At 40.9% G+C, this 12,903-nt stretch overlaps 1 protein-coding gene across 1 annotated transcript in view; it reads left to right on the top strand.

Moving 5' to 3' along the window:
* Positions 1–12,903, top strand: part of LOC309416055 (histone-arginine methyltransferase CARM1-like) — a gene marked incomplete at its 3' end in the record, with an annotated part of 71,062 nt that overhangs the window by 41,440 nt on the left and 16,719 nt on the right. Inside the window, exon 5 of the mRNA XM_082013792.1 lies at positions 3,514–3,624. Within this exon, the coding sequence (XP_081869918.1) occupies positions 3,514–3,624 (111 nt within the window). The remainder of the gene's footprint in view (positions 1–3,513; positions 3,625–12,903) is intronic.

The following is a 12,903-nucleotide window of genomic DNA, read 5'->3' as shown; positions in this document are numbered from 1 at the left end:
GGCACTTAGGTCTTTTTTTTTTTAACAAAACTGCTTTCTAGCAGTCAACCCCTCACTAGAAGCTGGGAATGTTTGTTAGCAGCAGATTCAGTATAATGGCTCCCCTGTTCATTTTACTGATCACTACTATGAGGAAATTATCAAGACGCTCCAGAAATACCCTGGATTGGATGTGCCTTACCATACCACCCTTCCAATAGGAATTGGGGTGGTTGAATTTCCTGATAAGTAATAGGACCAATGATCCTGAGGCTTCCTCCAGAAGGCATAGTTTTCCTCCTCTTCTTGATCAAGTGGTCTATAACAGATGGCTACCTCAATATTATCTGTATCCCTACCCTATGCCTTCTCATCTGTACCCATAAGCTCTCAGCTAGCTCACTGCCTGTTCCCAAAGCTCCATGCATTTTGAGCCATTCTTTGCATAGACTACAACCCCTCCTCCTGACCTTCCCGGCCTAGCCTTTCTGAGTGCCTGTAGCCATCCATAGCAGCATTTGCTGTGCAAGCTGTCTCACCATGTCTCTAATCCCTATGAGATGAAAGCTCTGTATCTGTGCGTGGACTTCAGATTCCTCATGTGTGTCTCCCATGCTATGTGTGCCTGCGTACACGCATCTCAGATGGCTCCCCTGTCGTGCTGCTTTCACAAGGGATGCATGGGCACCCTCTATTGTGCTGTCTCATGAATACTTCCCCTCATGCCTTCACTTCTCCTCAAGCTATGATGACCTCCAACAACATGTACCTAGTTTTTTCAGCCCTCTTTGTTAAGTTGGAAAACTCACAGCAAAGATACACTTGGCCCACTTTTTTGAATGGTTCTGTCTCTCCCCAGCAGTCTTCATTGCTCAAGAAGGTACTGTGTTCATAAAAGTGGAATTTATGTCTGATACCAGCTGCACAGCCATGTGTTGATACTCGGGGCTTTTGCCTCTAAAAAATGTCCGTGAACTTCCTGACTGTCTCTTGTTCAGCTTCCCCAATGGTTCACAGTCTGCTCCTCTCCACCCATTCCTTCATACCTGGTCGCTCTCCCCAGCCAGACTTACCTCTCCCACATGTCACCATTGATCCCAGCCTCAGGGAGAGCCATCAGCCATTCCATGCAGCCCAGCACCCACACAGCAACATCCTCCCTTACAAGTTCTGTCCTGGATCAAGGTCTCTGGTGTGTCAAGGGCTGTTGACCTAGCAAGTCTTACAGGGCATGCCTATGCCTTGTTGTGCATCTTCAGCAATTCCCACAGTGTGGTGCACATGATTTCTGAGCACCTTTTCCTTTGCTTCACTAATTACTGGACATATGCTACCTCTGTATCAGCTGCTTCAGTTTGCAGTGTTTGTGTCTTCATTAGAGTCTTAATGTGGGTCAGGAGTGAGCTTCTGAAGTGAATTTCTATCATGGCCACTGAGGGTGCTTCAGTTCACAGTGTGGAGTGGTCTCGGAGTAAGCAAGCTGACTAATTTTGGATGAAACAGGACTGGACTAAGCTAGAAGAAAATCAGATTAGAATTAGTTTTAGTAAATCATCCAGAAAAAAATCTTCCAATATAGCTGTACCACCTGCTGATGTAGACATAGTGTAAGAAATGGCATCATAATTAGGTCTTGTGCAAAAAGCCATACTTTGGATTTTTTGTGTTGAACTTGAGCAGTTGACTCTTCCTTATACTGTCCACATATGCAGAGAGAAAGCATTATTGTATCTGTGGTTCCATTGGGTATTGAGAAATAGCCTACCAAGCCTTCTGTCAGACCTATGGTTCAATGAAATTGGCCCTGACCTGTCACTGTCTCCCCCCCTACTTATGTAACCAATACTTACTGTCACTTTCTGTTATGAAGAGCTGGCTTTTCTGGGCACAGGAGCATGTTCTAACACCTGCCAAAGCATAGAAACAAAACTGGATCTGTAACAGCCTGTCATCTGTGATATAAAAAGAGCTTAATAAAATCGTCCACTAGGAAAAAAAACTATTAAAGGCAAGGTTCTGGCTTCTACGCCAAACTTGAGATTATGTGCAATATCAGAAGCTATGTTGATTTATTTTGCAGTGGAGTACTTCTGTAACACAGATTCATATTCTGTACAACAGATTCAGGCCATGTGTGTTAGACTGCATTCTTTATTATATGTAACCTAAGTGTCATGTAGAGTAACTTCTGGAGTGGAATGTGCCCTTCATTCTAAGAGACTACTTTTGACAGAACTAGTCTGTTTGAAGACACAAAATTTCCTCTTTATGCTTTTAAAGGCTGGTACACAATATGCATCATATGGGAAGTTGGGGCAGAGAAGCAATAAAGAACGGGTAGCTGGTGGTATACTGAGCTGCAGTATTACTCTGAATCTGTATTATATTTAAGCTTCTCTGCTCTTGACTGCTGAGATTGGATCAGGGCTGTAGCTTGGTTTCATGGTTGAAATGCTTTAAAGTCTTAGAAGGTTCCAGTTCCAAGTGGCTTAAATCACCTAATGGGCTTGTGCATTTCCTATCTTGGATCAAAATTTAATGAGAATTTCAGCAACAGGGACGAGAAAACTCTTGCTCCTTGTTTTCAGCCAAGCACAAACGCATGGGAGGAACACAAATGGTGAGCTGTTCCATGAGATTTTTCTCAAAGCTGATGTTAAAATTTTGGGGAAGCAAGGTACTGGTATTAGCCTAATTCCGTTGGGCAGTATGAAAGTGGGCTTTCCATTAGAGTTCAGATCTTCTTAATGACTTTTCCGGCAGCTAGCCTGTCCTTCTGTGTACTTACATCTCTGCAGCAGTGTTGAGTGACCCGTACAACAGAACGAAGCTAGGAGCTAGAGGCTTGTCTGTACTGTTGGAGCAGTTGCTGGCTTTGCATTACATTGTATAATGAAACAAAAATTTTGATTCTTTGAAACATTTCAGTCAATGTTTTGGCTTGCAACAAATGAGCCACCTGACTGATGGAGAAAATGAGGCTTTAGGACCTTTTAATTGAGGGCCTTTGAGAGACACCACATCAAGCAGTGCAATTAAAGGTCTAATACTAACATCAGCAAGCAGAACCAATATATGAACAAAGATGCATAGTTTGGTTTTATCCAAGGTACTTCCATATCAGGGTGATTTTTCATTCATAAAGACACAATTCTGTAGTCCTTCAAAAATTATTGTTGTCATGTCTTTCCTTCCTCCCCAGTGTACTCAGACTAACTTGTTTTTTCAAGTTTTTCTCCTAAAGAAACGTTGATGCAAAAATCTATTTCCTCCAAACCCTAACCATGTATGTACACATGAAAATAACCCCCAGTCTTTTAAGAATATGCTGTTGCTGCTATAATAAAGAGTAAGGGCATTCAAGCTTTTCATTAACAAGACTTTTAACTTTTTTCAAGTGGAACTAGTAATATTTTTGCATAACACCAGGCTTACTAAATGCAGGATACAGCTATGAAAATTCAGTTACTTAAGGGGTGTCAGGAAGTGACTTTTTGATTATTTTGTTTCTCTTGGTCTGCTTTTGTTTTCAAGGTTGTCCTAGATGTTGGCTGTGGATCAGGAATCCTTTCATTTTTTGCAGTGCAGGCTGGAGCTAGAAAAGTCTATGCAGTTGAAGCCAGTTCAATGGCAAAATATGCAGAGGTAAGTGTTTTTCACCTGAGCCAAGTGTTAGAACAGTGTAGAGTGTTGAGAGCTAGAACTGTGCCTCAGAAAGGTTAGTGCTTCAGTGAAGGCTTCAATGAGATTTTTCTAAGAAGTCAGGTCTCTAAATGGGCAACACCTTTTAGAAGGTAATTTTTGAAGGTGTTCTAAGTGTTCTAATGTGCCAAATAAATAAACCATATGATTGTTTCTGTGGAAAAATAGTGAACAGTCATAACTGTGATTAAGCTTTTTACTTTCAGAAGGGGAAAAAAAAATCAGTTGTTGTTTTCATTGGTTCTTTGCAAAAATATTTGGGTGTCTTTCTGCTAAGACTCTTGGACATCTGTGTGATCAGACAGCTGAGCTCCTGCTAAGTGTGATTAGTTAGGTCTTTCAACCTTTTTACAAAACTCTGTTCTTAGGGTTTAAAAAGGACGTGTCCAAAGAATGCATTCATTTTATAAGATATTTTTCAGACATTGTTTTTACTAAGCATTCTAATGTGACTTAAAAAAAAAATTAAGCACTGAAAGTAGTATGGGTAACTAAATGGCTTAGGAGAAGTTCACTTCTTAGAAAGTGCTGATTCTAAATAGCAGCAACAGCAAAAACCTCCATGTTTTTTCTTACAGTCTCTGCTTATTTAGGTGAACATCAGAATATGTGGGGAGAAGTGTAAGCACTATTGTTATAAGTTTTGTCAACACTGATCACCTCTAGCTGAGGTTTTTAAAATGGTTTTAATGTGGAAGAGGGTGAAAAGTGGTGAAGTGGAGGATTGTTTCATCCCATACCTAGAAAATGTTTGCAGTATCTAGATATTAATTTTTCTTTTTGCTTTACTGATCTAGAATATAAATGTTCATGCAGTGATTCAGTGAAAATTCCTCCCATATGTCCTGTTGCAGCAATTTAGCCTTGCTGTTGGTGAAGGCTGGCAAACACCAATTGTCAACTGTAATATTGTGAAAGAAATGCATTGCTGTTGGAAATTGAGGTGATCTGTTTAGGTCTTAAAGAAGAAAATGTGGATATTAAACATTTTTATTTCTCTTCAGATAGAAGTAGTTATTAGTGTATAAAATCTTGGTATTTTTCATGCCAGCTTAAATACAGGACTCCATAATCACGCCATATACATTTTGCATTAACTTACATATTGAGGAAAAATGTTGTTTCATAGAGTCATTTTTTACTTCCACCTTACTTGTATTGCTGTTGACAAACATTTTCTTATTATGTGTGTGTTTACTCTTGGGATTGGTGAGGATGTACTAGCCTAATTTAGCATTATATGTACTGAAAGAACATTTCTATTTTCTTATTACAGTTTGGATAATTAGAAAGATTCTTTGTAATTAAAGGGGATTTTTTTATGATGTCTGTCATTTTGTTAGACCTATTAAAGCATTAAAAATGTTAATATGTAGAAGGTATCTCAGAGGGAAGGGTAGAGTGAGGTTCTTATTTCACACAGGATTTTGTAAACGGATACAATTTTGTACAATGTCTTTGTTTCATGATAGACAGAAGTTTTATTTATGAAAGCATAATAAAAAGAGCAAAAGAGAACTTGCTTTTCCTAGTAGTACTAAAATGTGTAGTAGAGTATAATGTTGGGGTTTTTTAACCTTTTGGTTAAAAATAATAGAATCTATTCTATGGTCACAGGTTTGAACTTGACTCTAATCGGAAGTATGTAAAATCACTAGTTGTGAAACTGCACATGCTGCATCTGTAGTGTATCAAGTATTTTGTATTTTTTGATGCAATGTAAATGTGAGTAATGTATCTGAGTGACTTACTGGTAGAGAAATAGCATCAATCCATTGGTTTTAAAAAATTAATTGCTTTTCTCCTAGGATGGTTGAAATACTGAACTTCTTAAAACTATAATTGATAAAAAGGAGTAAAGAACCTTTGACTGATAAAGAAAAATGAAGAAGCTTAAGCAGCAGTAGATACTGGGGAATATTGCCAAAAATGTCAGTCACAGTTGGATAATTCATAGATTTTTTTGATAATTTGCTTCACAGAATCACTGAATGGTAGGGATTGGAAGGGACCTCTGAAGATCATCTGGTCCAACCCACCTGCCAAGGCAGGATCACCGAGGGCAGGTTGCACAGGAACGTGTCCAGTTGGGTTTTGAAGGTCTCCAGAGAAGGAGACTCCACAGCCTCTCTGGGCAGCCTCTTCCAGTGCTTCATCACCCTCACAGTAAAGAAGTTTTTCCTCATGTTGAGGTGGAACTTCCTGTGCTGCAGTTTGTGCCCATTGCCCCTTGTCCTTCTCCTACTTCCCCAAATGGGACTCAGTTTTTGTAAAAATTATAATAGATTTCTATAGTCATAATTTCTTGTGAAAACTTGTTCACTCATGAACTATTACAGATCAGCTGATCTATTAAGACATAGTGTGTTTTAAGAATTTAATTTTATTTAATATAAATATGCTTAGCCTTAGGTATACTATTTGTCATCTCTTAATATTCCACAGTGGGACTTCATTAGTATGGTTTATCAAGTATCTGGATTATGAGAAGAACGTTACTCTCCATCCATTTCTTCTCTCATTTCTGTATGGATTTACTATATTTTTCATCTTTCAAATATGTGCAATAATGTTGGATGTGAGATTTAACAAGTCTTACTCTTTTTTTCTTAATTTTTTCTATTTTAATACAAAACACTTGAAATCAATACCATGAACTACTGACTGAAGGGAAAGGAGTTTCAACAATGCGAATTAATGCTGTAATACTTTTTACTGAGAGATTTGTTTGGTTTACAGTAAATTCCTCTTTATGGTTGGAAGTTTATTTTGGAAGAATGATATTAAAAATTTAGCACTACAATGCAGTTACCAGAAATCAGATGTCTATTGAGAATGATAACTGTGTACAGATGTGCAATGGCAGAATATCTGAAAAGTGAGTTGGGGAGAAACTTCAGAGCAGCTGCTGTATTAGGAAACATACTGGCTGTTGCTTAGCCACTCATTTATTTTAGATACTTGCTGTAGAATCTCTCATGTCTGTGTCACTGTGTTCTGTGTAGTAGTAGGATGGCTTTTTGCAATATGCTTGCATTTTTGTTTTGTTCCATGGCTTCATTAAGGTGTTCAGAAAAGCTAGACAGACCTGAGCCTCTTTGTTACGGTTGTCTGTTTGATGTAATTTCAGTGAAGCTCATACAGGTTTACGTTAGACAAGTTTTATTTGTATTTAAACTAAAAATTACAAAAGATGGTTAGTTTGTAATATATAATTTTAAAATGCAACTCAGTATTACAGTCCCAAGACTATAATATTTATTCCCCCCTCCAGTACTTTCCTGTTTCCCTACACTGAAAAGAATAGCATTCAAAGGAATTCTGCATATTATTGTCACCTTTTGTTTGCTTTCATGTCAGTCTGGTCTACCTATTGGATATTGGTTTTTTTATTAACACAGACAATAGTTTCTGCCTGGCGCTTGTGTATACAAGGCTTACCTGCTATCTTTTTTTCCCTGTTTCAAAAACTTCAGCAGAGGAGAGAGGAACCGTGTGAAGCTCTATGATGACTCTGCACCAGTTTTTCGCTTGTCTGTGGCTCCATGTTTTCGATTATACAACTGCTAGCAGCTGGCTCCTGCCATATGCTGTCCATGGTAGACAAAGAAATTTGCAACATATCTTGCCTAACAAACCAGTCTGTAGTAGGGAGGAAATTGTGTAGGGTGAATGATAGCCACTGCTCTTTAGTGGTGTGTGCATGAGATGTGACATGAAACCACTCTCAATCTGCTAATTTCACTGTGGCAGTAAATCCTTTGCCAAAAAGAATCACTAAAGTGGGAAAGGACCTTCAAGATCATCAAGTCCAACTGTTAATCCCATGCCACCATGCCCCTAAACCACGTCCTGAAGTGCCACATCCACACGTTTTTTGAACACTTCCAGAGATGGTGACTCCACCACCTCCCTGGACAGCCTGTTCCAACGCCTGACCACCCTCTCGGCGAAGAAATTTTTCCTAATATCCAATCTAAACCTCCAATGGCGCAACTTGAGGCCATTTCCTCTCATCCTATCACTAGTTACTTGGGAGAAGAGACCAACACCCACGTTGCCACAACCCCCATTCAGGTAGTTGTAGAGAGCGATAAGGTCTCCCCTCAGCCTCCTCCAGACTAAACAGCCCCAGTTCCCTCAGCCGCTCCTCATAAGACTTGTGCTCCAGACCCCTCACCAGCTTTGTTGCCCTTCTCTGGACACGCTCCAGCACCTCAACATCCTTCTTGTAGTGAGGGGCCCAAAACTCAACACAATATTCAAGGTGTGGCCTCACCAGGGCCGAGTACATGGGCACGATCACTTCTCTACTCCTGCTGGCCACACTACTGCTGATACAGGCCAGGACGCTGTTGGCCTTCTTGGCCACTTGGGCACACTGCCGGCTCATGTTCAGCCAGCTGTCAACCAGCACTCCCAGGACCTTTTCCGCCAGGCAGCTCTCCAGCCACTCCTCCCCAAGCCTGTAGCGCTGCATGGGGTTATTGTGGCCGAAGTGCAGGACCCGGCACTTGGCCTTATTAAACCTCATACAGTTGACCTTGGCCCATCGATCCAGCCTGTCCAGATCCCTCTGCAGAGCCCTCCTACCCTCCAGCAGATCAACACTCCCACCCAGCTTGGTGTCATCTGCAAACTTACTGAGGGAGCACTCGATCCCCTCATCCAGGTCATCAATAAAGATACTGAACAAGGGCGGCCCCAGAACCGAGCCCTGGGGAACACCGCTTGTGCTCGGCCGCCAGCTGGATTTAACTCCACATACCACAACTCTCTGAGCTTAGACATCCAGCCAATTCTTTACCCAGTGAAGAATAAACCTGTTGAAGCCACAAGGCACCAGTTTCTCCAGGAGAATGCTGTGGGAGATGCTGTCAAAGGCTTTCCTAAAGTCCAGGTAGACAACATCCACAGCCTTTCCTTCATCCACTAGGTGAGTCATCTGGTCATAGAAGGAAATCAGGTTAGTCAAGCAAGACCTGCCTTTCATGAACCCATGCTGGCTGGGCCTGATCCCTTGGTTACCCTGCACATGCCCTGTGACCACCCTCAAGACTAACCGCTCCATAATCTTCCCTGGTACGGAGGTCAGGCTGACAGGCCTGTAGTTCCTGGGATCCTCCTTCTGGGCCTTCTTGTAGGTGGACGTCACACTGGCAGCCTCCAGTCATCTGAGACCTCCCCTGTTAACCAGGACTGCTGATAAATGATGGAGAGTGGCTTGGCAAGCTCCTCTGCCAGCTACCTCAGTACTCTCGGGTGGATCCCATCAGGTCCCATAGACTTGTGGGTATCCAGGTAGTTTAACAGGTCCTTAACTGTTTCCTGCTGGATTATGGGTGGGTTATTGTGCTCTCCATCCCTGTCTTCCAGCTCAGGGGGCTGAATATCCTGCAGATACCTGGACTGGCTATTAAAGACTGAGGCAAAGAAGGATTAAGTACCTCAGCCTTGTCCTCATCCTTGGAGACAATGTTCCCCCCCACACCCACTAAGGGATGGAGATTCTCCTTGCCTCTCTTTTTGTTGTTAATATATTTGTGGAAGCAATTTTTGTTATCCTTTATGACCATGGCCAGATTGAGCTCTAGCTGGGCTTTTGCTTTTCTAATTTTGTCCCTGCTTGACTCTTTTGAAGTTGCCTTCCCTTTCTTCCAGAGGTGATAAACTCTCCTCTTTTCCCTGAGTCCCAGCAAAATCTCCCTGTTCAGCCAGGCCAGTCGCCTTCCCCGCCAGCTCTTCTTATGACACATGGGGACCGCCTGCTCCTGCGCCTTTAAGATTTTCTTCCTGAAGACTGTCCAGCCTTCCTGGACCCTTTTGTCCTTCAGCACAGTCTCCCAAGGGACTTTCTCAGCCAGTGACCTGAACAGGCCAAAGTCTGCCCTGCAGAAGTCCATGGTAGCAGTTTTGTTGACCCCTCTCCCTACTGCACTCACAGTTGAGAATTCTATCATGTCATGGTTGCTAAGACCAAGATGGCCTCTGACCACCACCACCCCTCACCAGTCCTTCTCTGTTTGTAAACAGCAGGACCAGCAAGGCACCTCCCCTGGTGGGCTCACTCACCAGCTGTGTCAGGAAGTTATCCTCCACACACTCCAGGAACCTCCTGGACTGTCTCCTCTCTGCTGTGTTATACTTCCAGCAGATGTCTGGTAAGCTGAAGTCCCCTACAAGAACAAGGGCCAGCGATGATGGGGAGTGTAAGAAATAAGGCTGAAAGTGACTGGTGCTGGTAGTTGTTTTGTCTATACAGGAAATGTGATTCTAAGCAGCTTATCTAGGACCAAGGGGAAACATTGATATTAACAGACTGGAAAAAACATGTATGTAGAGCACTTGGGTGAACAGCAAAAAAGAGCTATGATCGTGAGGAAAATTTGGTTGTGTTGTGGAGGTGAGCTAGTGGTGGGATCATTAAAAGTAAAAATAATTACTTCTGGTGAAGTGCTGTCATATGGGACATGAATAGTGAGTTGTTACAATGTTAAGACTGCTGTTTAATCTGTTGCAATAGCCAAACATGAGAGAATTAATTTCATGAATGACAATTAACCTTGAGAGTGTTATAACCATAACTGTGTTATGACTCTGTGAAGGTGCTCACATATGGGTGGACTCAATTTGCTCACAAGATATATTCAGGAGTTTAGAAAAGCCTTAAGTGCACTGAGTCTTGCAAAGACTCTGTCTCAAGGACCATAATGTTTGCATTTATTTGCTATGTAGTGTTTAGGTGATAACTTGTGTGCACCTTACTGTCTTTTGTGCAATAAACAAACTGCACCTGTTTTCTGTTATTTGGATTAAAAGACTGTAACTCTAATTATGTGGTAAGTTTTCTGCTGTCTCATCTGGTATGTCAGATGCTGTGCAGTAGGGTTTATATGGTATGGTGAAAATGCACACTAAAAATTACAAGGGTAAATTCAGACTAGATATAAGGAAGAAATTTTTTTACGATGAGGGTGGTGAAACACTGGCACCAGTTGCTCAGAGAGGTGGTAGATGCCCCATCCCTGAAAACATGCAAGGTCAGGTTGGACGGGGCTCTGAACAACCTGCTGTAGTTGAAGATGTCTCTGCTCACTGCGGGGGGGGGTGTGGGGTGTGGACTAGATCACCTTTATAAAGGTCCCTTCCAACCCAAACCATTCTATGATTTCTTTTATTCTTTGGAACTAGTGTAGAATAAACATCTCATTCATATATTCATTGTTCACCTCTATTTAAAAGGTTTGGCAGTTCAGATAAACTCGAAAGTGTGGACCAAGCCTTATATTTTAAGTGTAATTACTCCTGAGAGCTCCTGTTAGGTGAGGTCAGAAAAGTGACTTACAGTCTTGGATAAATGCAGCTGCTGCTGAGATGCAAAATCTGAGCAGCCGAGGCTATATAAAGCTTTACTAATTTGACTTTCTTTTGCAGCTGAATAAGTGTACATTTATCTATGACAATGGATGATTACAGCCAATTAAAGGCTCTGTCACATTTTGCTCGGGGGCTTGGGTGGGCCATCTGTCAGTCTTGCTGTTGACTTTTGAAAACTGCATGGAGAATGTGTAATGTCAAATTAACTTTGTGTTTCTGTTTGGGTTTTTGAAGTTTTGCAGAAAGGGATGTTGTTAATATACATTTTTTTCACCTACATGAAAGACATGAGTCTTCTATGTAGTTGGAAGAAGTTATTCTTTTTCCTCTGTGTCCCCTAGTGTTCAGTATGTTAATAAGTTTAATTACAGCAGAACTTTCAAACACATACTTCCTAAGCATCTCTAAAAAGTATGTAGTTGCACAATTAGATGGAAAGCCACTGGACTATTTCTATTTCAGTATTAAGGATGCTGTCATGCTGTTTACTGTTTTGGCAGAGTTCATATGGCAGTGCTTGCACAGATTATCTTTTAAATCGATGTGAAATACTTTGTTCTGTCTGCCAACTTTGGGAGTCAATTTTTTTTGTCTTCAGAGTTTTGTTTTTGTTCCATGAGGCATTTTGCAGTGTTTTACTTGTTATCCAGAGAAAACAGACTCTTGATTTTCATTAGGGATGGATCCTGGTGTCAAAATGTAAAACTTTTTATAGTATTAAATTATATTTCTGGGGGAAGTCTTATGGAAAAGACTTGAATTATTTATAGGTTTGTATTATTATTTTGTATTATTCATGACACCAATTATCAGGCTTAGGGAACAGTTGGGCCTCTTCTTGTGTCTCTGTTTCACTGGGTGAGAGATGTGCTGTGTGTCGGTACAACACTGGACCTTTCATGAGGAGAGATGTATGTGAGAAGCTTCAGCTTACTTCTGTGTATTACAGAGATCAATTTTGATCTGGTTTTTTGGTCAAACAAACCCTTAGTGTTTTACAAAAGACTTCTGAGCATTTAATTTTCATAAATGCTGCATGAAAAAAGGTAAAGGAGAAAGTAGCCAAATGACCAGTATGGCCACATTTGGTGGTAGACTGATGCAACTCATTTGAAGTGAGTGCATATAACAGATACAAATTTAACTTTGTATTTTGTTTTAAGGTAAAGATTTTCTCCTCCATCACTGTCATCTTACCCTGCTTGCAAAGTCTTCTGAAATCCAGGAGAATCATGAGAGAGCACAGCTGTTGAAAACAACATGCTCTTGTCAGTCATTGACAAAATTATAAGATACTGAGTGGAATTTTGTTTTTTCCCTTCACTAAAGCTATGAAATATTGAAATTACTTCACTCCTTTTCAAACGCATTGTGCTGACCATAACTTGGTGAGTGCAGGAGTTTATGGAATATTGCGTGGGAGGTGAAAACATTGTCAACACACCCATTCGGATATACGTTCTCTCCTTTTTCCACAGATTTGCTATTGATTCCCAAAGGCATGGAGTCAAAAAGCTCTACTGCCATCACCCTTAGCTCCTTGTTCATTTGACAGTAAGATTTTTTTAAAAGGCACAAAAATTGTTAGTATTTAAAAAAGAAGCTTCAATTTAAATTAGTAGAAAAAAGCAAGCTGTCAAGATGAAGATATGCATCAGGGGGTTCAGTATAAGGGATGGGTAAATAGTTTAAGGCGTATCTTTTAAATGGCAAAGCCACTATTCCTGCTTGAGTGGTAAAGTCATGCTTGTGATGGCAGAAATAATGCTTTATGTCTAAAACCCTCAATTCTTCAATGTGCTGCAGAGGGTGAATTAACTTAATCCTGTCAAAAATAAGGTCAAG

The sequence above is a fragment of the Phaethon aethereus genome, assembly GCF_964289735.1.
Source record: "Phaethon aethereus genome assembly, chromosome: Z".
NCBI classification, from domain to species: domain Eukaryota; kingdom Metazoa; phylum Chordata; class Aves; order Phaethontiformes; family Phaethontidae; genus Phaethon; species Phaethon aethereus.
The sequence above is the reverse complement of the archived record's forward strand: the minus strand, read 5'-3'. Positions and strand labels throughout refer to the sequence as shown.